The sequence below is a fragment of the Schistocerca serialis genome, chromosome 4 (genome assembly GCF_023864345.2).
Source record: "Schistocerca serialis cubense isolate TAMUIC-IGC-003099 chromosome 4, iqSchSeri2.2, whole genome shotgun sequence".
Classification (NCBI taxonomy): domain Eukaryota; kingdom Metazoa; phylum Arthropoda; class Insecta; order Orthoptera; family Acrididae; genus Schistocerca; species Schistocerca serialis.
In genome coordinates, this window is record NC_064641.1 from 875,993,428 (window position 1) to 876,019,658 (window position 26,231).

Sequence of the window (26,231 nt, forward strand, 5' to 3'; positions counted from 1 at the left end):
TGTGACAGAAATGAATGATCCTGGCAGTGTGCTTAATCTGTATTTTACAAAGGATCCCTTTATGCATACATATGATAATGACAGGTGATTATGGATACTGACTGTGGCAAAACACAGTTTTTTTAGTTTATTTCACTAACATAAAAATGACTTTCGTCCATAGTAATGATATATGTTCACAAGAAATGCCAAATTGTACTGTAATTCAAATCACACATTCTGCCAATGTTTGATGGAACAAGTCTCAGGTTGAAGAAAGACAAGAATGTACAACCTCAAATAAGACTCTGCCCAGGAAGTCACTATGGTGTTCAAACCGTCTTTGCTTAGATGACTGCTGTACTTGTATTATATTACAGAGATTGAATGGATAGCAGAAGGGTAAGGGTGTGGGTTAGGAATTTCGGTACCTCACTCTCACTTCAGGGTGCGAGTTAAAAGAAGTTGCATTCTTTGTAAGTATCTTATCAGTATGATGTTTGATAAAGGGATGCTTTTCCCTTCTATTAGTTCTATTAGTGAGATGCTATTCTGCTTGGGCTAAGACACAACGGCCCACATCAAAGCAGATAGGGTTCCCCCCAAAGTCAAAGTCTGTAAGGCGTAACAACAGTGAGGCTGAAGATACTGCTCATGGCAGTGGGTTTCATTGTGGGCAGTAAGTGGATACTCCTGTGTACTGACAGTTTCACAGATCTGGAAATACATTTTTTTGAGACATAGTATTGTATTACCTGTATTATCCGTTCATTGGCCTTAGCGACCATTTGAAATTTATAATAGAATTTTGAATCACACCACACATTCAGAAATTAGTCTAATGTCTACATGTTTTTACGTGTGTGTTAAGTTGAATATACATACATCATATGTCCCCATTTTCAGTTCAGATTCACCAATTTTCCTGTTCTATGATGAATGTTGACATGGTGTGCCACAAATATGCAAGTAATGAATTTGATTGCCTCTGCAACCTTACATAGTTGACAAATATCTGGTTGTATATCACTCATCTTAAATATAGATGATGTTTTACAGGATGTAGGTGAATTTGGCATAGCTCCAAAGGTTCTCCGTTCAACAAGTGACTATGCTGATCACCTCAATGCAAGAAAAAGAGAGAGGGTGGGCCCAGCAACTGGACCAATTCCAGGAGAGCCAGTTTTAAAGCAGCTGCTACAGCCAGCAAGGTAAATGTTCATATATAGTTATGTAGTATTTTGTTGGATAAAAACTGAGAACTAACAGTTTGCACAGTTGTTGTACTCTGCACCCTACAGAGTAATATTTATGTATTTTGTAGGACTATTGTAATATTGTTTCTGTCAGCTTTGACTCATGACATGATCAGTGTATACATTGTGGCAAGCATGACTTCACTCATTACACCCATGAACAAACATGAATAACATGAGAAATATTTAACTCCAGCAAGAGAATGAAACTGATGGGACAACCATGGGAAGTAGGTGATTTTGGACAGGGGTAGACTAAGTATACGACAATAAGAATAATGACATCATTTCAAATCAAATCTTAACACAAAAATGAAGCACATGGATTTCTCAACACATAGGACAACCAAAAAATGCATAAACTAAACAATGGGAATCGTAAATTTCACTTGACCTATATAGCTGAAACGGAGACAACAATAGCAACAACCCATACACAGTGTGAAAATCCAGTACTGCAAATTTCACTGGAACTGTATGGTTCATCGTAGCACTCAATACCAAGTAACCTTCACACTAATCAAAGACTGTGATTGCAAATTTCATTTGACCTATATTGCTCATCTGAAGCCCTCAGCATAACATACATACAAGAACCTCCAAAACATGACACTACAAATTTCAGTTGACCTATATGGCAGCTGAAAGGATGTCTGCAGTACCAAAGACCAACACACTCAAATTGTCAAGCCTGTCATCCAAACATTCACTTACCATATCTATCTAAAATGAAGTCACAGTACAACAAACCAAAACTCACGCACCTAACTAATATCAAAAATGTAACCTAACCAATGACGATAAAGCAATATCCATGTTACCTAGCAACCATAATCCAACACAATTACCAAAGATCGGCAAGAAAAACCCCAAAATTCATGAAAACTTACATTGTCACCAATTTAAGTATACACAAACAATTGTGAACATAAACAATCATGGTAAAATCAAAACAAAAAATTCTCACCAGCCGAAGCCTTTGCACCGGCTGGAGTGGCTGAGCGGTTAAAGGCGCTACAGTCTGGAACTGCACGACCGCTACAGTCGCAGGTTCGAATCCTGCCTCGGGCATGGATGTGTGTGATGTCCTTAGGTTAGTTAGGTTTAAGTAGTTCTAAGTTCTAGGGGACTTATGACCACAGCAGTTGAGCCCCATAGTGCTCAGAGCCATTTGAAGCCTCTGCGATCAGTCCAAATAACTATAGGAACTTAATAGTATACAACATATCTTTGTCCACTGCAGCAAGAAATTACCATCTCGTAAATTTTTTGCCAAAAAAGATAAATAGTATTATATCTCAGACTATAAGAAACACATGGAACTAATAATTCCGAACACAAACATGAATCCATCAGCCACAATAAGCAAATTCAAGGTAACTCACTAGCAAACTGGCACAAACTCTTTCAATAATATCAAATCACAAATGTCAAATGACTCACTAACGTACCTACCAAACAACTTCAAACTATAAACATCCAAACAAGAGAGCACTACCAAACATTGCAACAAGCTACCCGCAAACTCGATCCACTATGATACCACACAACACGAGTCAAAGGAGATGGACGGTACTGCAATTTTCAGTTGACTCAAATAAAATAACAGTAGTACTAGTAGTAGTAGTAGTAGTAGTAGTAGTAGTAGTATTATAGTGGATGGGTATTTAATTTTTAAGTGCAAATGTTCTTTTGAACCATTTGCAGACCATTATTTTGCTATTTTATTTGACAATGTTCAGAAGCAGAAATTATTGTGTTCATTGCAAATGAGAATTGTGTTTTGAAGTGAAATAATAAACATAAAATCTTTCGTGTACTATGGGACATTCGATCCCTGTGAGAAATAACAGAAATCAAATGCTGAGGTATTGTAAATACGTTCACAAACAGTAATCACTATTGGAACTGTTGACAAATCTAAGTACTGTAGTTGCTGTGTGTAATTTGAAAAAGAGATGTGTAACAGAGTAACTTAACAAGAAACTTGGTACTTATCATTTGAAACTTATTGTGCGTTCCATTCTAACAGAAATTTATGATACTGGTTATCCTGTCCTCATAAAGCATCATTATATATTCGATGTGTGTGTATTTCGAGCTACTGATTTTCATTGTATTAGCATGACAATTCCTATATCATTGTAAGACATTCATTGGATAAATAAATAACTAAATTATCTGTTTCCTGTCTCATAAACTGTAACACATATACATCATAAGTTTTATAAGATACTTCCTTGTCATACATAATTGACTGCGGTGGCTAAGGGGATATGATTGACTTTCTCTAGCCTGATTTGCTCTAGGTCACTATATTAACCATTTCTTTCATTATGAGTAGCTTTCTGTTGTGTATTCCTCCCTTTCCGTTTGTGTTTGCCAGTTGTTGATTTTTGCATGGGTTTTTCCTCTTCTGGTTTGATTTACAGCACTGCAGAATTTTTATACATGTCTATTGTAATTAGTAACGAAAACAATTCATTTTCATGCTCATAAGATGTAGATCTGTTTCCCAAGACCTGAAGAACCAGCAACTAACGTATGAGAGAGAGAGGAAAAAAAGGGAGGGAGAGAGCACCAGATGTGATATGACACGTACGGGAATATATTCTCGAATCAAAATCGGACTTGTGAATCTTATTCTACCCATTTTGTTAATGTGATGCAGCAAATGAATTGGAGATCTCACGTCTTGCCCATTTTATTTACATGTGTCAGTCAGTCAGGAAGTACAAGGCAGTATGTCAGTATGATCACACACCATGCCAGACCAATCCTTTTACTGAGGCAATAGGAGTGCTATAAGTCACATGGCAGCTGTCAGCAATCTGTTTAAACCCTCTTACTTTATGATGGGCAACCTTTTGATGACTGCAGCAGTTCTCCGTATAACTAGTTAACCTGGCCATAACAAGCATGGACCTCAGGCTTTTATGGAAGTCTCACTTATGTGAAAGCTTGTTCAGAGGCAGAAATTTACAAAGTTACGATTGCAGCCAGTATTTGGTCTCATTTAAATTACTGTCCAGAGATGTTATCACTGCATAAGTTGACTAATTGTAATAGTTGTTCTGAAAGAGGTCGATACTCTTTGTAATATGGCACTTGAATTTTGTGTTTTATGCAGTTTCTTTACTTCATTCAGGAAGATTAGCTATGTGTTTTGAATGATTTTCTGAATCTCTCTCTCTCTCTCTCTCTCTCTCTCTCTCTCAATTTGACACTGGCAACAAGAAAAAATGAAGAAGAGCAGTTAAGGAACTCTGCTGTTTCTAGAAGAAAATTTCCTGTTACTAACTTCTCTTTCACATGTATGCGCATTTATATATGTGTTTGTTTGTTGGAACTGTTCACAGTAATCCATAACATGTGATCAGCTTTGAGTTGGAAAATGATGATTTTTCGGAACCTACAAAAAAATGTTGTGTCAATATAACTTAGAGACTATTTTACAAAGCAAATACTGCAGATTTAAGATTTTTTACTGCAAGAAGACACCACAATAATTTACATAAATGACAACTTTAGCAGCAGCAATGTGCATCAAATGGGTAAAATGTGAAACCCATCTGTAAGGCTACTGAAGACCTGGCACAGATCCAGTAACAATTCTGGAAGTGGCCATGTGACTGATTGGAAATAAAGACAGTGGATAATGGTGTATGCTGTCCCTCATGCCCCCCCCCCCCCTCCCCCCCTCCTCCACCACACACACATCTCCCTATGTAACTTCCTTATCGTCTGCCATTCCACCTAGACGAAGGTGCAACCGTGGTGACAGAAAAGGGTGTGCCATCCACAAACTAACATCATTATTCAGGAATCACTCCACAGTGAGAAAATAATACACAGCCAAAATACTGTGCGATAAAGATGAATGCATTCACCTTCAGTCATGACAAATGAATGGCAACAGCATTGATTGAAGCAGTTGACCAGTACAAAATCATTCTGTGTCAAAGGTAATGAGTTATAACAAAAACATACAGGAAACTGAGGCACACGTACTGGGTTTAGCAGTGTTTGCAGCAGCATTTTTGAGTGACATAAGGGAAAATTAAACTATGTATTTAAGGTACATTATAGTGTGACAGGTCACCAATTATTATACAGAAGAAACAATAGCGAAGTTAGTGGTGACAGCTGCTCAGGTTTTGGATATCTATTACTCATCAAGTTTGACTGCTCAGTCTAGCAACAATGAAGCAGGGGCGGGGGGATAGAAAGAGAGAGAGAGAGAGAGAGAGAGAGAGAGAGAGAGAGAGAGGGGAAAGCATATTTCTATAGAAGAGACTGAGTGGATAAAATGTACAAGACTATATAGAGAAAAAAGAATACTCAATGAGTTCAGGATTCTCACTTTGCCTGATGTTTGGTTGTAAATTAAAAATTAATTATATGTAGATTATTGAAGTATTGAAGTAAAAACTATTGAGGAAACTGACTCTTGTACTGAAAATAGTGAAAATGTTTCCCATCCTGTTGTATCGTATAATGGATAATGATCCTGGATCATTTTTTGGTAGAATACAGAACTAGGCAATTTCTCTTGTCTTATGAGAGTAAGAATGTGCAAAGTAAAAGTCATACAAGCACTTATTTGGCTATGAGATGCTTGGGAGAGAAATTGTGTGGCAGGATTACTATTATGCATCTTATAAAGCACAAAAAGCTTTATTAGTTTTTCACCAGAGATTTTATGTTAATTGATGTTCCATATTTTTAGCAGTCTACAGAACATGGAAAATTCAAATAAATTCACAAAATAAAACTGAATTATTCAGTGAAATGGATATCCCACTGATTACGCACCTCACATAATGTAAAAAATACTACCTGTTTCTTACACAGGAGCTTAAATTTTATCTGGAAGACACCATTTGGAAGTGTGCAAACTTCCAAATTGTCACAGTATATGCCCTAGAGGTACCACTAGCTCTTATGCTGCTGCCCTTCCTGAAACAGACAGTGTGTAATTCCTTGCATTCAATTTAGGTGCATAGAATTAACTTGTAAGTGCTGTCAAAAAGTTGCAACAGCAAAATGTCCGTCTGTTCAGAGCTGACCAGTGCAAAGTGTTGTTTAGCCTGTTAAAAATACTTCTAAGTAATGTGAAGCACCATTGTCTTAACCTGGACCTCACCTCACTCACACATTTTATATTCTTATGTGTAGGAACACAATTTTCAAAACACATCTTGTGTCACATCAGCTGTGCAGCATGCAGAATAACTATATCTTTAGTAATTCCCTTTGATTTATTATTGATTTCATTTAATATGCTTGTGGAAAATGGAACATGTAAAGAAATGAAACCACCATCATGTGATAAAAGGTGAAGGTAGTATGGAACACTATCTCTCACTTTACATTAATTTTTTCCTCTTTTTCCTGCGCTCTTCCATCTTTATTTTTATTAATTTTTTATTTTTGTGTGTTCTATGGTAATTGTTAGAGTACTTACATCTTTGCAAGGGAATCGTTAGTACAGATTAAGTACTTTTAGGAATTTGTTTTACACAAATACTATTTCTTCATGCAGGGACACAATTGGCATTAAGCTTCTGAAACGTATGGGATGGAAGCCAGGCCAAGGTGTTGGTCCTCGTCTTACTAAGAAGGAGAAGAAGCAAAGTAGAAAAGAACATTTGAAAATGACAAAGAAGGTTTATGGTTGTGCTCCTCCAGAATCTACTGACGGTTATAATTCAAGTGGAAATAGCAGTGAATCCTCAGATGAAGAAGACGAGAACATTACATTTGCCCCAGATGACTATGAACCTTTTTTGTGCAAACCCAAAGACAACTGCTTTGGCATTGGATACTCTGGTTTAGACAGAAGATCAGTTTTGTCTAGCCATATCAACCTTTTCCAGCCATCTTCACTTATAATGAATGAAAAAAATAAGAAGGTGTCAATATCTGGACAGGTAAGGTGAATATTTTTAATGCACTATTTGTACACTTTGCCTTGAACAATTGTGAAAAGATATATGTTAGATATTTCATCACTTTGGGGGTGGTCTGAAAGTTGTATTATTCTTGAAGAGTCACGTTAGCCAACATTGCTAGTGCTACATCTATGAGTTGCCGGGTATCAGTGCACACATCAGAGGACAGGCAAGGAACAAAGACGCCACACGGTGGGTAGACTGCCTGCGGTTGGGACTTAAAATCATGCTGAAGTTGAGCAACAGGTTAGACGAACGGTCGACCCGACATAACAAGAGCTAGGCAATAGCAATCTAGGCTACAGTGGAGTTGTGACAAACTTTTGCGACAACGCTGTCAACAGGTCAAGTACGATCCACAATCTAAATTGATACGAGAGAGGAAAGCCAATATCAAGCAAAGCCATTGGCAAGTAGTGAGTAGTACGGTGGCGATAGTAACGAACGCTGTCAGACAAAGAACATGATTGACTGAGTAGTCGAGGCATAGTGGTATTTATGCTGGCCATGAAGGACACTATTGGCCAGTGTATCCACGTACCGAGACAGTGGCACACTCACAAGGCGAGTGCAGTGCTGCAGTGACACTGACCTCTATTAGCCATTGAGATCCATTGATTCCAGTGGGCATTCAACTTCCGCACAACCCGAAACCAGAGCTAGCAATTCTTTGTATTAGCATGACCAGTTTTGGCAGATCTACGCTCTCATCATTGGAACCTGTAACATTATTAGTAGTATGTGCTTGTTATAATACTGAAAGTCACTTAGTAATGTTGCATCAAATGAAATGTGGCATGGAACATCAGCATGTCACAAATAGAACAACACAAAATTAAAACAAACAACATGTTGTGTTGGTATCCCAACATACACTAGTCACTTGTCACCACAATGGAACATTAATTTGCATGCGTGGATAGAGATTTGGACCAACTAATGTTCAATATTTCAACAACTGTGTCACATCACCCAGTGCCTTGGGAAGATAAGCATTGCAGATGGAGTAGATATCACTTTCCTTTATGCGGTTAGCCACATGTGATTTGTGACTCCTACTGACCATCAGTGAAAGTGAAAGTAAAACTTTGAAAATAAAAGTTACACAAATGGCTAAATGCGACAGAAACTGCATTGTAACTCATTTTAATACCAAACAGGTCACAGCAAAGTAAACTACAACATTCACTATGCATACTACTGTGGTACTGCACATAGTGTTGTTTGATCACTCAAGGCTGGCATTGACCTAAGAAAAAAAGATTGAGCACCCAAAGTATTCCAGGTTCCCCCAGTTAAAATGGGTAACTGAATTGTCAAGAAGCAGCACTATTTATTGATAATTCAGTTCCCAGTTTTTGAAATGGGAAAAGTTGGCAGATTTAGGTCATTAACCTTTTTTCTTAGTATATGTAAAAATAAAATATTTATGTATTATTTTGACTGTATGTAGTGTAGATTCTTGTTCATGAGTCTACAACAAATAATTAAAATAATTTTTTGCTCCATTCTTGTGCCTGTTTCCACTGAAGTATCATTAAAATTGTTTTCAGTATCACATTGACAACTATACCAGAAATAAATGGATACATTTCCTAGTAAAAAATTATTGTTTTTGTTTGTACGCACAAAAGTCTTTGCACAATGTTCATAATATGTTGTAGAACATGATATAATTGTGGTATTTATATCAAACAGCCAATTCATAGTGACTGAAATAGTATTACTAAAGTAATCTCATTTATGATTTTGAATTCTGGTTTCATCCAGATCTGTATTGCTGGAGTGCTGGAGTGAAACTGCAGTTAAGGCACTGCACAATGACTGGTGAAAATATGTTACAGGAAATGAATACTGCTTGGTCAGTTTAAATTGTGAGGGCTGTCTTCTTCTATTATTCAAGACTGACAAACTTTTCCAAGAATTAAACAGTATTTGGGTGCATGGCATTATTAAACTGATGGCAAGAGTAAGCTAGGTAGGTTTTTTAAAAAAAAAGTTAACAGAGAGAGGGTCTGTACAAACCCACTTATTCATATTGATTCTGTATCTTTAATTTCCCAAAATTTTGGCCATTCTTTCCCTGCGTTTAGACTTAAAAATTCATTTGGTAAACACAAACTGTCACCATTGAACCTGCCATTATAGCCTACACTGCTTCAGCAAGACATCATTTCCTGATAGGGTGAAGCAGTTAGAAATGTACTTGCATAAGTGCACCCTCACTGGCAGATGCTGCTGGGAACTAAGAGTATTAAACCAGTGCTTTACCAGTTTTCAAATGGCTCTCTTAACAAGTTGATGTTTCTGTGCTTATCTAATTAAAGGTTAGATATTTCACTAATTTGCTTGATATTTCCACAGGCATTTGGTGTTGGAGCATTAGAAGAGGAGGATGAAGACATATATGCACTGGAGGATATGTCTCAGTATGACTTTAGTTTGGGAGGCAATGACTCACTGAAGCTCCAAAAGAAGAAAGACTCAGTTAAAAGGGATAATAATAAGGAAGACACTCTGGATGGATTTGTCTGTGCCACACACTCAGTTTCTTCGAGGAAATTTTTCCCTCCTCCAGAGTTACCACCAAACTTTCAGCCATTCCATACAGTTCGCAAGACACGTTTCGAATCTGCACCTGACGAAAGTCAAGAGAACAACTTTAGAAAAATGGGTCTGCAAAGACACGCATTGTCATCTAATGACAGGGCACAAATTTTAAATGACAATAATACCTGTATGCATATGACAGCTTCAGAAGAAAGTGAAATGGATGAGAATAAAATGTTGGCCAAAGAAGCTGCAAAAATTACTGAGAAACTCTCTGAAAACTCAGTTGCAACAAAGTTCTGTCCATTTGCAGGACGTCCAGATAAACAGAGCCGATATGAACAGTATACTGCCCTGGTTAAAGCTGGAAGGAAAGGTTTGTACTCACGATAGTTGTGTAGATTTCTAGAAGAGAGTTGAGAGGAACCCACCTGTAGTTAGGGCTCATCCTGCGAAATGAGTAACCTGTCCTTCCTTTTAACCTTGTGTAAGGAAGGGGCGCTTAGTTCTGAAAGGTAAAAAGTGTACTGGTTTTACTTTCATATGTGTCTGTTGGCAAAGAATCTCATTTTGTCTTCTGAAGGTAGGTACAAGGCCAGTAACTTTGTTTCATAATTTATTAGTTCTCTTAATTGAATTATCCTTTGACACAAAGAATAGTCATTGAAAGAATAGTCATTGTCTGTTTGCACAAAACCGATGCATATAAAAAAGACTGAGATGGTATTCCGATGCCACAGAATTATGCTGCTTACCATAAACTGCAAAAAATAATGAGGCAGATTAGAAAATAAAGTAAGTTCTAACTGACTGTTTGTAAGCGCCAGTAAGAAAGTTTTTACAAGTTGACCCTCGCATAGAAGAAAATAGAACCAGCCAATGTTAATGATGCTGTTACTGATTTCGACCAGCAGGTTCATCTCCAGGTACCTGTTCACATCTTTATTCATTTGGTGTGATTTACATTAGTTGTTGGCTGCTTTTTTGCCAACAACTAATGTGAACAGCAACAGATGTAATATATATGTGAACAGCCATCTGAAGATGAACTTGTTGGTTTGAAACCATTAACAACACTATTTGGGTGAGTAGATAGCATTATTAATAGTGGCTGAATGCTATTTTCTTCCTTGCAAGAAGAAACTTGTGTTTTGAACACAGCCACAGTCTCAAAAACATCAGTAAGAATGTTTTTGTTCAAAATGCCATTAATACTGAGTCAGTACATTTTATCTGTGATAAATGCAGGTACTGAAATACTGCATTAATTTTTTAACTGGTAGAACTGCAGTCAACAGAAAGCACTGGTCATATCTTTTAAATTTTCCAACTCCTGAGGTAAGCACAGTTTGGCACAAAGACCATTCGCTATCCACAAGTGTCAGTCAGAAATATGGAAACATAATGAGAAATGCATGCTTGAACATAAATGTAAATGCTAGCCAAGCCTGCAGGTTATGCTGTTGTATTTGAGTATAATGGCACCTGTACTATGTCCTAAATACTTTGCAAGTGTCAGTCATGATCAGAACAGTGTTCTGTGTAGTCGTAAGTGCATCATGTCAGACCTAAGTGACTTTTAACATGGGCAAATTGTTGGTGCATGTATAGTGGTGTTTCCATAAGCAAGGTAGTCAAAGTTCTTGGTCTTTCAGGAGGCACCATGACAAAGACTTGTACCATGTACAGGGAAAGCAGAAAAACATAATCCGCTAAGCCACAGTGGGGATGAAGTGTATGTTGAGTGATTGTGACAGACTGTCATTGACAAACATTGTGATGAAAAATAAGACAACAGCTGCGGAAGTGAATGTCACCCAGGAATCCTGTTTAAAACAACATTAAGGGAGCTCCTTAAGCTGGAAATTGCAGGGCAAGCTGGAATTCCAAAACCATACATTAGTTTATGATGCCCGTAATAGAAAAATGTGGTGCCGAAGCCATAAAACATGTGAACTGTGTAGTAATGGAAGAAAGTAATTTGGTCTTTTGCGTATTATTGTGCTTTTTTCCAACTTCTGGACAAATGTACATCCAAAGAGTGAAACATGGTGGGGGTTCAGTGATGATTTGGGCAGCCATATCGTGGTATCCTATAGGCTCCACTGGTACTTGCCATGTTGCTTTACTGCCAAGCATTAAGTGGCCATTTTGGCTGATCCATCTCATGATACACCGTTTGTTTCACAATGGTGATGCTGAGTTTCAGTATGACAGGGCCACTATTCACACTGCAGGTTTTGTGAGTGGGAGGACAGATTGTCACATGTTCCCTGACCACTGCATTCACCAGATGTCAATATTATTGATTCTGTGTGGTGTAGTTTGGAGAGCACTACTTTGCAGGAAAGCCTACAGTAACTTTATTTATCCATTCCGAGATGATTGGCAGATGTTTTGAATGCCAATGGTTTTCCTACATATCATTAGGTGTGGTGATGTGTTGAGGTTTTGGTGTTCCTGTATTTTGTCCATCCTCTATATGAATATGTTTGAGAGACTTTCTCAATGAATTGGCTCCTAGATCACGTCTAGAGACATGCAACAGACTAACAAGACCACAGTAGCACTGAAAATGCATTTTATGAAAAAATAGCAAGTAGGAAACGTTCCATTTCCACTCTTCATTTGTCTGCAGTGAAATACTATAATTGTAAACATTTTTGAGTGGCCTTCATCTGCATCTATATTCTGCGAACCACTGTGAAGTACATGGCAGAGGGTACATCCCATTTTACCTGTTGTTATGACTTTTTCCCATTCCATTTACATATGGAGAGTGGAAAGAATAATTGCTTAAATATCTCTATGCACGCTGTAAATGGTTTAATATTGTCTTCGCAATCCCTGCAGGAGTGATGTGTAGGGCACTGTAGTATATTTCTAGATTCATCACTGAGAGTTGATTCTTGAAATTTTCTAAATAGGCTTTCATGAGGTAGTCTGCATCTGTCTTTAAACATCTGCCAGTTCAGTTCTTTCAACATCTTCATTACACTCTCCTATGGGTCAAACAAACCTGTGACCATTTGTGCTGCTCTTCTCTGTATATGTCCAATATCCATTGTTAGTTCTGTTTGGTATAGGTCCCACACACTTCTGCCATCTTCTAAGATCGGTCCCAGGAGTGTTTCGTTAGCAATCTCCATTGGAAACTAATTGCATTTCCCTAGTATGCTACCACTGAACTACAGTCAGCCACCTGTTTTAACTATGAAACTGTGTGATCATTTCATTTTGTATCCGTACAAATTAATACAGCCAGGTATTTGTATGAGTTGGCATTTTTAATTTTAGGAAGTGCACAATTTTACTCTTCTGAGTGAGTTGCCAATCTTTGCATTACTTTGAAATCTTATCAAGATCTGACTGAATATTTGGGCAGCTTACATCAGGCAGTACTTCGTTATAGGTAACTGCATAATCTGCTAAAAGTCTCGAGGTTACTACTAATGGTGTCTACAAGGCCATTGATATACAACGTGAATAGCAAGGGTCCCAACACACTTCAATGGGGCACACCCAAGTTAGTTCTACATCTGTCATAGACTCTCCATCCAAGATAATGTTCTGTGCACTTCCCACAAAGAAATCATCAATCTAGTCACAAACCTCAATTGCTGTACCATATGATTGTACTTTTGATAAGAAACATATTTGTGGTAGTGCGTCAAATGCTTGTTGGAAGTCAAGAAACACTGTATTTGTTTTCCTGCTTTGGTCCATGGCTTTCAGTATCTCTTGTGAGAAAAATATGAATTGGATTTCAAATGATTGATGTTTCCAGAATCCATACTGGCTGGCATGCAGGTTGTCATCTTTTTGAGATATCTTTTACATTTGCACTCAGAATATGTTCTAAGATTTTACAACAAACTGATGTCCATGATAGTACACAGTAGTTATGTGAAGCAGTTCTGCTTCATTACTTGTAGAGGGACATGACCTGTGCTTTCTTCCAACCACCGGGCACCGTTTTTTGTTTGAGGTATTGTGGTTAAAACGGGGGCTAACTCGGTATAAAATCTAATAGGGATTCCATTAGGTCCTGGAACTTTGTTCAAATTTAGTGACTTCAGCTGTTTATCAGTGCCACTACTCATCTTTGCAGTGATACAAGAATTAAGTTGGGGAATTACTCTTGGTTTTTCGAAATTTTGAAAACAGAATTCAGCATGTCTGCTTTTGCTTTGTTACTCTCAATTTCAGTTCCTGCCTTATCCATGAGTATCTAGACACTAACTTGATGCCACTAACATCATTTATATATGAGCAGAATTTTTCGGATTCTGTAAGAGATCTCATGATAATATCCAGCTGTGGCTCTCATCGGAGGCTTCATGCAATGCTCTCCTGGCATCTAAACATGTGTTCATTCAGCATCTCTTTATCTATTAACTGTTCTAATCCCACAAGAGAACATCACATGATGGCTTGACATAACAAACTTGATAAAGTCTAGAAAACAACTTATTATAATGGGTACATTAGCCACAGAATGGCTCACAATAACAGTCTGGTAACACATATGCAGAGGTGAACATGTAACTGTGTTAGGGCTGGCCGGGCCCATCTCAAGAAGCTGTTGGCCAAACAATAGAGTGCACTGACGAGAGGCTGCACCCACATCCACAAGTGGCAGCCTCTGATAGTTGTCGAACTTTTAGCTGCATCTGCTGACTTGTGTGGTGTGCTCTATGGTTGCGCACCAGGATCTACAGTGTGGATGTATGTGGGTCAGTACACCCCTCGCCCCTTGGTGGACTGAGCGAAGTGCCGCAATGGTTCACACACTGACTCTCATTCGGGAGGGCGAACGGTTCAGACCCACATCTGGCTATACTGATTTAAGTTTTCTGAGGTTTTCCTAAATCACTTCAGGCAAATGGCGGGATTGTTCTCTTGAAACGGCACAGCTGACTACCTTCTCCATCCTTCCCTAATCCAATGGAACTGATGACATCAGTGTTTTGTCCCCTCCCACGAATCGACCAACCCCATGGGGGGCCAAGCATTGCTGATACCGCACCATGGAGGCCCTGGATGTGAGAGGCGCGATCAATCCCCAGTTAGCGGATATCTGGGGATACGGGCGAAAGTAGCCGGTGTGAGGAGAACCCCAACACTCCTCTGTCAGAACACAAGATGACAGGACCGACAATGGTCACTACAAGTTGGGATTCATGGCAATGTCCAGCAGTGGTGTGGAAGGTGGAGGTGACACTGCCACAGGTGGAGGTTGCTCCTGTGACATTCAACCAACAAGGAGTATGCACTTTGGCTGACACACCACCAGAGCTGTTGCAGGAGACATAGGCCCTTTGGATGGAGGTACTGCTGCAGATGAAAGAGGAGGCTGGAACCCTTGTGGGTATGCGGCACCCAGTGACCAAGGTACTAAAAAGGTGGTATTATGGCTGCGACAGGAGGAGAGGGGGGGGGGGGGGGGGGGGAGTGGATGCTGCTCACCCGGATGCAGAGCTGATTTTGATGGCACTTGACCTCACTCTTCCCTGTCCATAGGGTGTATGCAGTGGCCGTTCCAGCATACGATGATTGCTGGTAGCTAGCAGGGGCACCAACGAAAACCACATGCCAAGACTACCATCCTCAGTCTAAATCCTGATATGCTGGAGAGCGACGGTGGGCGAGATATAGGATGCAGGAGACGGAGCAGCGTCCTTGCCTGGTGCCCATGGTTAAGCTGTGTAGGGCTATGGGAACAAATAGGAGTCACCCAGTAGGCCGTCAGAAAAAATTTAATGCCTCTTTGGCAGTGGAGCCTTGCAGGCATTTTTTCATCTGGGTCTTGAAGGTGTGAACCACATGCCCCACAAATGCTTGACCACACACAGAAATCATGAAACATCTGAGACAGGAACTGGTGTCCATTGTCAGAAATGAGCATGGCTGGAAGACTCCAACAGAAAAAATCTTGGAAAGAGCTTGAATAGGACCTCGGTAGTGGCCGGGGGTCACCAGACCATGGAAAACATGCCAGTGACAATCAGCCATATCTATTCACTACAGGCCACAGAGAGAATAATGACCTGAGAGCTGCCTGTTGACTAGCACAGTGGAGATATGCAGCAGCTAAGTGTTCCAGCTCTCGGTCACTGCTGGGCCAGTAAACATGACTGTGGGCCAAGGCTTTGGTGCAGGAAACACGTTAGTGCTTCTCATTTAACATCTGTAAAACCTCTCACTGCAAACTCCTGGGAATGACCACTCGGAGAGCTGCATCGTCTGTGGAGATGAGCAGGATCCCATCTAAGAGTGGGAGATGATGGTGGAAGACAAAGCAGTTGCGATGCAGATCAGATGAGCAGTGTGGAGTTCAAAAAGTCCAACTCTGTTGTACAAGGCAGACTACTTGCCTGAGGATGGGGTTGGCCACTGTTGCCTTGGCGATTCGGACACTAATGGTCGGAAAACTGTCTACTTCTTGGCGGGAGGAGACATCCAAATGAAGACACACAATCTCCTCCTGATTGAACTCAGGGTCTGAGCCAACGGGCAAGAAGCATAAGACATCCTTAGGCGCAATGTGGGGTGAAAATGTATGTCGTAGCTGTGTTTGGAGAGCAACAAGGCCCACCCAGCAACTTGTGAACTGCCTTATCAGTGACTTGGGCAGATGCACTAAATAACAAAATGGTGGTCCGAAATTAGTTTGAATTTTGTGCCGTACAAAAAAACATGAAGTTTTTTGTTGGGATCAAAAAAAAAAAAAAAAAAAAAAAAAAAAAAAATCCTGCAGTTGATGCAATGACAAGGGATGCAGACAGGTCTGTAATGACCCTGAGAAAACTCTCCATGGGTCGGGCATACTGCCTTGAGATGATGTGGCCCAGACACCCAAGAGATGAAACTTCCTGGCAGTTTAAAACTGTGTGCTGGACCGAGACTCTAGCTCAGGACCATTGCCTATCACGGGCAAGCGCTCTACCATCTGAGTTACCCGAGCACGACTCATGACCCGTTCCCACAGCTTCAATTCTGTCAGTATCTGGTCTCCTACCTTCCAAACTTCAAACTGCCCTTGACACGGTACGCAGCATGTTTCCCAATAGGTGAAGTAAATCTCACTGGCTCGGTGGAAGACAGTACCATTCTGAGATATCCCTGGTTCGGTTCCTGTCTCCTCCGTACAGGATGCCTAAACCTACCACTAATGCCTTTCACAGTCAAATGACAAGTAGTGATAGATCCTGTACTTCCTGTAGGAAAGACATTAGCCAGTGAAGAGGATAATACTTGAGGTAACTTGTATCTCTGGTACATGACTCTTGGTTGCCCTTCCAACACACCATTTGCGGCAACTTTCAGTTGGCTGACAATAGAGTAATTTCTAGCTCCTTACGAACAGCAATTAAATTGTCCCGTGATTGAGGACAACATACAAAGTGGAGGTGCATTGTGCTGCTTCAGTATTTTACAGGGCAGTAAACAAATAACTCTAAACTACGTGTGCTTATTCTCCTTTAATTCATAGGTCTGAAATGATTAACAGCCAAAATGGGACATCATAACAAAAGAAAATATTTGCATAAAATTTACTGTTTCTCTGATAGATTAAGATTAAGTTCACTAACAAATTTGACACTAGCATTAATTTACGATAATGCAGACAATATACATCTGTGTTAAAGAGAAAACCAATGTAGCACAATATGTTCATTATTTACAGTGACTAAGTCACAAATGCTGGTTTACTACAAAATAAACACTCGTAACTTACAAAAATTGTAAGAAATACATGTTTTCAAGCACATGAAAATACTCAAAAACATACCTTGTCTATGTGGATATCATATTCTCATTACCTCAGAACAAAGTTTCAACGTTTGTGTGTCACTTTTTCAGTATTTAAATATCAGCATCACAAATGCTAGTTTTATATAAGATTGTATCTGTTCTTTCGGACATATCCAAAAGAACAGATAACATCGGTGACCATGCAGCTCGTTCAGCTCGTTAGAATGAAATTACAATGAAATGAATACCCCTAGCTGCATACAGGCATTGATATAAGTTAACGGGGACAGTTGAAAATGTGCGCCCCGAATGGGACTCGAACCCGGGATCTCCTGCTTACATGGCAGATGCTCTACCCATCTGAACCACAGAGGACACAGAGTATAGTGTGACTGCAGAGACTTATCTCTGACATGCCTCCCGTGAGACCCACATTCCCAACTTATTGTCCCGCACTATGTTAATAGTGCCCCTGCCCATTGTACTCATTACTCGTGGCTTTTTGCCTATTCCCATAAGAATTTGTGCACTATTTGTGAATCCGCACAGAAGAAGATGGTCAAATGGCTGGTGAGATTTAGACCAAGCAGCTTGTTAGAATGAAATTATAGTGAAATGAATACCCCTAGCTGCATACACGACATGTCCGAAAGAACAGTTACCGTCTTCGTATATAGTTAAGGCTCACTGGCCATTTGACTGCCTTCTTCTGTGCAGATACACAAACAGTGCCCAAACTCTTACAGGAATTGACAAAAAGCCGCGCGTAATGAGTATAATGGGCAGGGACACTATGAATATAGTGCGGGACAATAAGTTGGGAATGTGGGTCTCACAGGAGGCTTGCCAGAGATAAGTCTCTGCAGTCTCACTATCCTCTGTGTCCTCAGTAACTCAGATGGATAGAATGTCTGCCATGTAAGCAGGAGCTCCCAGGTTTGAGTCCCGGTTGGGGCACACATTTTCAACTTTCCCCCGTTGACTAATATCAACACCTGTATGCAACTAGGGGTATTCATTTCATTGTAATGTCATTGTAATTACTATTGTAAGACCAATCACATTTCTTATTTCCCGTATTTATTTTCAGAGTGATATTTGTTAGTGATTTGCGCTAATATATGAAAAGGTTGTTTCTTTTTGGTTGATTCTTTATGCTCAATTTTTCTTTCACCGTCATTTTTTGCTACTTAAAGTGCATGTCCACTAGCAAATAAATGTCTGCACATTGCTTGCAGAATCTACTTCTGAAAATTGTTTGATGTGGAAAAACTCCTAGCAAGTCAACGTCCGCGAGATTTATTAACTCGCAGAAGTAGCTTCCACAAGTTTCTTGCATCTCGCTGCAAGAACTTACCATCTTCTGGAAGTTTTTCTCAAACTCATAGAAATTTTTCGTGTTGACTACTAGTGTGAAAATGTCAGTGCGTTAGAATCCCAAAACAAACATAACCAGCCACCGCAACCAAGTTTCACCAGGTGAGGAAGTAGAATGACAATAGAGATGTCTTTAAATTTTATTGGATTGTTTAAGGTTAGACTAAACGTAAATATATTATATTAGTAATAAATACTGTTTGCAAAAATCAAAGAGGAATTAAAAGGTCATCTCTTGGTGGTACAGCTTGCCGCATTTTTGTATCCTGTTTTTGAATCTTTTATTGAACAATACATGAGAGAGATTCGAAACTAACGTACAACATTGTCAGAAACTTTTCAGTCTGAGTGAAGCCTCCTGATTTTATTTCATTCAGTAGTGATTCTTGATGACTTAAATATGTATGCCTCTATATCCATTTCTTCATCCAAACATTGTTTTTCCCTAATATGGTTTTTAGTAACTATTTTTCTTCGATAATAACAACAACAACAACAACAACAACAACAACAATAATAATAATAATAATAATAATAATAATAATAATAATAATAATGCAGTAATGGTGGCGGCTACTCTGTCTTTAATCATGACACGGTAAACTTCCACTTGCCCGCCTCATGATGCTGCTGTATTGGAAACACTTCTTCAAGTAGAAGTTTGGACAACATGGTTGTGGAGTGACAGCGATTAATATACATTAACTTAGTATTAAGAAAACAGTCAATGCGATTAAGACTATTTTCTTAATACTAACTTAACTTCTTCAAGTACTTGCAACAAGTTCCTGAAATTAACATGTGGTGAAGGGACTTTCAGGAGTAAACTTTTGCTGTAATGTAAACACCTCAGCAAGTGCTTGCAGAAGTTAGTTGCTGGTGGACACATGCCTGTATGTAAATATGAAGACTTGACTTTGAAAGTGTGGTGAATAATTAATCATTTAAATAAAAGTACAGGTAGGACATTGGATTTAAACCTGGAAGAACCATATTTTCTGTTCTTCTCCATTTAGGTTTCTTGTAATTTTTTTAGTTCATTCCAATAGAATAATGGCATGGCATCTTCAATATGAAGATGATGAACCCTTCCATCCTCTAATCCACCCTGTGTACACCCTGTACAGACTTATGGTACATAGTCATGTTATTTGAGTGGTGAGTTAGTCCAAAACTAAACAGGAAAAACAATTGAACATAGCTTTGAACATCTTTGTTGAATTCCACCGATTTAACATTCTTGATCATTTAAATAGGTATATAATATGATTTATTTTCAGCTGATTTTGCAAAATGCCAGCCACTGGATATGACAGAGTGGCAGCGGGAGCAAGAAGTGGCAGAATTTGAGCGTGTAGCCAAACTGGAGGCAGCCATGAATGACCGATTTGTCCCAGCCTCTGCTCCTGGTGCTGATGTTTTGCAAGAAGAAATCCCAGCATGTGTATCTGCTGCTAAGGCAAAGATGTTTGGCAAGCTCACCAGAGAGCGCTCTGTCTGGAAACCAACGAGTTTGCTCTGCAAGCGCTTCAATGTTCCTGAGCCACAGGCTGGGTAAGTAGTGTGTTACACTGATTGTGTTATTTAGCTGTGTTAGTTTGCTTCCTACTTATGTTGTTGAAAAGATTAGTAGATAAATTAATAAAGTATGGGAAGTTCTGGTTGAGAATTCAAGCTTGTGGGAAAAAATGAACATGCGCGCGCGCGTGCACACACACACACACACACACACACACACACACACACACACACACACCTGTCTCCCTACATTGTGCTCAGTCGACATACACATGAAATGGTTTGGGGAATCCATAGAACATAAATCAGATTTGCTGAATGGTGGTTTGGAATCATATATTTATAAATACAGATCCACCGTTTTAACGAGTGTGCAACATTCCTTAATGGAGCAGGGAGCATAACTTATACACAGATATTTTTTACTATTCAGGACAATTTTTAAAGAATCATCTACATCTCTATCTCAGATTCCCTGTACTGTGTGTGACAAAGATTACATATTCCTGTGGTAAGATTCTGTATTACCTTTGAATTTCTCTGATTTTATCACCATAATTATGCAGTGAGGTGTTGGTGGTAGAATGAAACATGTTATATGACTTTCCTTGGGGCACACATTCTTCTACTGTGAACAGTAAATCTTTTCGTAATTCACAGTTCCTCTGTTACAGTGTCTGCTACTGGACTTTTGATGCTGTCATGCTCACCAAATGAACTCACAATGAAACTCACTTCTCTTCTTTGGATATGATATGTTGCCTCTCTTAATTTTACATAGTAAGAACTTCAGAAGCCAGACTGAGATTCACAAGTGGCTCCTAAAGAAATGAAATGCACACACGAGAAAAGGGAGATTACAAAGTTCTTACTTAGTGAAATAGGCCTGTGTAAGCTTCCTTTTCTTGTGTGTGCATTTCATTTCTTTAGGAGCCACTTGTGAATCTCAGTGTAGCTTCTGTCTTTATGTGGTCATTATACTATAAATAACACTGGACACAAACTCCTCCCAGTACCTGTGATATTGTGCAATTAATGGCCTTGTTACTTCTCTGTATACAACAGCATCATCCACAAGCAACTTACATAAAATTCAATCATATGGATATCTCACCAACTTCTTCTTCTGAAATTAAGAAAATTATATATTCTGTCAAAAGTAAAAGCTCATGTGGAGTTGATGGTGTTTCTAATAGACTACTAAATGTCTGTTCCCATGTAATAATCATCATCTTTTCTGAAATTTGTAATGACTCATGGCATTTTTCCAGAGAGACTGAAGTGTGCCATAGTTAAACCCCTCCGTAAGAAAGGTGCTAGGAGAGATGTCAATAACTACTGACCCATTCCACTACTGACATCATTCTCCAAAATTTTTTGAGAAGGACATGTATTCTAGGATAGTATCCCATCTGAGCAACTGTAATATCTTCAGCAAATTACAGTTTGTATTTCACAAGAGTTGCTCAACTGAGAATGCTATTTACACATTTACTCACCAGATTTTACAGGCATTGAATAACAAGATAGCACCAGTTGATATTTACTGTGACCTGTTTATGGCACATGTGTGAATCATAATATTCTGCTGGATAAAATGAGGTCTTCTTGGGCTGGTGGTATAGATAACCAATGCATAATGCTATATCCATAGAAAAGAATGCAGAAAGTTGTACTTAGTAAGTCAACCAATGTAAGAGAGGAGGTTATTCCAACCTTAAAACAAAAGAGTCATATCATGTGGTACCTGTGTAGAACACATAGAAGATTCAGTTATGTCTTTAGGTCCCTTCCTTACAACTCGCTGTTACACACGCCACAGACACAAATTTGAATACAGTGAACAGACATGTCAATGACTGGACAGACAGTTCATAATTTGGAGGAGGAGGAGGGGGGGGGGATATGGGGCGCAAGGGAGATTTGAACATGGATCTCCTCCTTCGCAGTGCAACACCATGACGACAGAACCACAAAACCTTAAGTATTTAAACTCGCTTGATGTTGCAAATCTTGGGCTTGTACCATTCATGGTTTATATTTCACTTCTTTTTTTCACAGTTAATTACACCTTATTCCTGTTTTCATGCTTGGTCTGTGTTCAGTTTTTGATGGGCTATCCATTGGGACATCTTCCCACTAAATCTGAGTGGAGTGCAACTGGGAGTTTCCCTTGTGATATAAAGAGAATCTGCAGGCCACAGAAAGTCCCCTCCTGTGGAGATCATTTGCTGTGGTTCAGCTTATTAGGTGACATGGAGTTGTTTGCACCCACCCCATTTTGCTGAAACCATTAGACTTATTTCTGAATATCAGTTTCATAAAGATGTAGTTCTTCAGCAAGAAAGTTCTGTGATATCGTTGTGTAGTGCACAGATGTCAATTTGACTGCCTTCCCACCCTCTTAAAAAAGTACAAAACTATGATCTCAAAAAATATTACAGCACTGAAGCCAATAAATGTGATGTTTGGAGGGAATACACATGCATTGAGTGTGCTTTTGGATAGGACTACCAATCAACATTTTATTTCTTCACTGAACCACCTAAATGAAAAGTCATCCGTCAACAAAATTCACCCATGATTTCAAATCATTGGCTTTGGTATCACCACTAAGTTGTTGCACCATAGCCAGTTCGAATGAATAGAAACTAAAATAATTGAACTGTGTGCATTGTGTGGTGTTACTAGTTAGCTTAAGGATGGCAACATTTTGGTGTGTCAGAGTCCCTTATCGTGGCATATCTCCTTCTCTTGACTGCGGTATACTGTTTTCAGAATCAGTTTTAGCCCTCACTGAAGCAAGAGTTCCACAGCAGTGGTGTATCAAAAACTCCATTTCATTAAAACGAATAATATTATTGTAACATTTGATGCTCCATTGGTGTCATATTAGTTCTAGGATGGCAGCAAGGCACAATAATATATGAATCCTACTACTTTAGTTGCCATTGTTACTTAAAGTTTAAATGGAAATAGAACTTTGGTATTACCAACTTTCTGCAGTTTGAAGTATGTAAATTTTGTCTTGGATGTGACTTCTGTATTTCTTGGGTTGAAAGAAAGTCTAGAAAAAATTCTGAGGAGAGCACTATGTTATCAACAGACTTGTTTTGTTCGCATGAGAATGTCCCTTAAATGCCCACCAATCTACAGTGAGAAGAGGTTCAGGCAAGAAATGTGTATTGTGTGTATTTATAAGATTCTGAGAGTATATTTGGGTAATGAACTAAAAAACAATAATATTTATTCTCACAAATGTCTCCTGTAATGATATTGATGATAAAATTAGGAAAATATTGTCAGTTACTGTTGCATCACATTATCTGTGAATGGAATAAACTGTAATTGTACACTACGGACCTTCCGCCACATAATTTATGGTGCCTTGGAGAGAACTGATATGGAACCACTCCAGGGAAGTGTTAAAGAACCATTATTGTTCACCAAATATATAAAAAAATGTAGTGGATAAAATTGGAAACCCCTTGAGCTGTTTGCTGATGATTCTGTTGATTGAATAGAAGTTACAGTCCTATAAAATTGATGTGAAATGCACAAAAATTTGCGAAGTATCAACACTTGGTTGAGGCATTGGCAGTGTCTATCACATTGCTGATAAATAGGGAAAGATATGTCACTGTTTATGTAGATGATTGTCACACAGTCACTGGAAACAGCCACATCCACTAAATATCTGAGTGTATGCACATGGAACTATAAAACTGGAACAAAAACTCAATACTAATTATAGGAAAGGCAGATGTCATACTGAGATTCATTGGAAGAATCTGTAAAAAGTGTCATGCACCTATCGAGGAGGTAGCTTACAAAACTCTTTATCAACATATATCTGCATATTACTGCTCATACTGGGACTCTTACCATGTAAGGTTGATAGAGAGGAAAAAAAAAAGAGAAGATCCCAAGATGAAGAGCAGCCTGTATCATCATCGGTTCGTTTAGTAAGGGCTAAAGTGTCATGGAGACACACATCCAAGTGCCCATATTTGTTACTGAGCTCATGTGTATGCAGGCTGTGATGTACTTGTAACTGAATAAATATGACAGTTTTCCAGTATTTTTTATTTCGTTTCTCTGTTACAGTATTAGCCAGCCGTCTGCATCTCTAGTGAGAAAGAAAGGAGTGAGCAAATTCTCAGTATTTGATTTCCTAGATGCAGCAAATCATAATATCAAACTGACTGAGGCTCAAGTAACTGATGAAGCTGAAACTGCCAAAACTTCAGCAGTGTCTCCTGTTCAGAAAAAAGGAACTGTTCCTCAAACACAATCTACAACATCATCGACAGTTGCAGATAAGGATCTGACAGACCAGACAAATGATGATCGGGTAAGCTATGAACAATAATTGCTATCTGACTGTTGGAAGTGAATATATTAATATATAAACTGTGTTATGCCACTTGTGACTGTATGTTTGAATAGAGTACTTTGTAATTGTTGCCAGTAAACTCCAACATTGGCACCACAATCAGTTTTCACATGTGAAATCTCCTTTTATTTTCTGATGCTCTCTCCAATATCCATCATGCATTCTATTCTCAAGCAGTATGATAGCTAGTTTCTTTTCCTTCACTCGAATTTGTGTGCCTTTCATCATCCAGTCATTAAACCTACATCTTGCTTATTTTGTCTTTCAAGTACACACCTTGTGCTGCTCACTGACCCAAATTTCAAAAAACGCATAAAAACTGCTCTTCGCATCTGTAAGATGTTCACAAACAAATTATACTCCCTTTAAACAATTCATTAACCTTATTCTTAGCTGCTTATCCAGGGGTGCACCATAAATCTTTAGTTATGAGTAGGAAACAGTTAAGTAGTACACACACAGACAGTCACAAGACTTTTGGAACCACAAATCTCTTCATCTGGCAGATGTGATGGCACAAATATAGAAAGTAAAATGTAACACTGATTGAATGGTTAAAGTCACTTAGAAACACAGATCCAGGAAGATATAACAACACAAGATGAAATGGGAAAACCAGTAATGAAATCGAAGTAGCAAATGAAGTTTGAAAATGGATAGGCTAAAGATGGTGGGTCAGTTGCAAGTCAAGATGTATGGGAAGGGCAAAAAAAAAAAAAAAAAAAAAAAAAAAAAATATAAAAAAAACGAAATTGTCAGGAAACTGGTTCTGCAGCTTTGTTATTTAATGACCAGACTATCAGTTTTTTAAAATTAACACCACGTAGTAGAGGCATTGAGTTGCAGATGTTGTACACACACACACACACACACACACACACACACACACACAACCACTGTCGTCTCTGGACACTAAGGACCAACTGTGACTGCAACTGAACTGAGCAGCAGTTTTGAAAGACCTTGTGTGTAGAAAAAATAGTGAAGCTTTAAATGTGCAAGTATCAAATGATTGAAAGAAAGCCATACTGATTGTTGCCAAAATTCGTGGCTGGCTCAACAGAATTATCTAAAAGTACAGATGGAATCTTAAGTATTTCAGAATTAAAATAAACTGGCCATGAAAGATGTAGAAAGACAGTGAAGCAAAAACAGCTACTTGAGATTGTTCATTAAGAGTGAGAAATAGGTACAATGTTGGTGGGGTTGAATGTAATACGTTATAAATAGATGGGGGAACAGATTAATAGAGGTTTTCAAGAAAGCTATCTCATGTAACAGGACAGGAGATGATCACATTAACAAGAGATAATGGCAGAATAACAAGATATCAAAGGTATAAGGCTAGTACCAGAAAGATAAGTGAAAATGAAAAAAAATATAATGAAGAGGGAAGAACAATAGTGATAGAAAAAGTTAAGAAAGCAAAATTAGGGAAGGAAA

The 26,231-nt window shown here is 38.8% G+C and overlaps 1 protein-coding gene across 1 annotated transcript in view; it reads left to right on the plus strand.

The window, feature by feature from the left end:
- LOC126473531 (G patch domain-containing protein 1 homolog) overlaps positions 1-26,231 on the plus strand; it is a 42,856-nt gene that overhangs the window by 8,675 nt on the left and 7,950 nt on the right. The window contains exons 3-7 of the mRNA XM_050100642.1: positions 1,039-1,190; positions 6,781-7,168; positions 9,554-10,115; positions 20,155-20,428; positions 24,500-24,746. Coding sequence (XP_049956599.1) covers positions 1,039-1,190; positions 6,781-7,168; positions 9,554-10,115; positions 20,155-20,428; positions 24,500-24,746 — 1,623 coding nt within the window. The remainder of the gene's footprint in view (positions 1-1,038; positions 1,191-6,780; positions 7,169-9,553; positions 10,116-20,154; positions 20,429-24,499; positions 24,747-26,231) is intronic.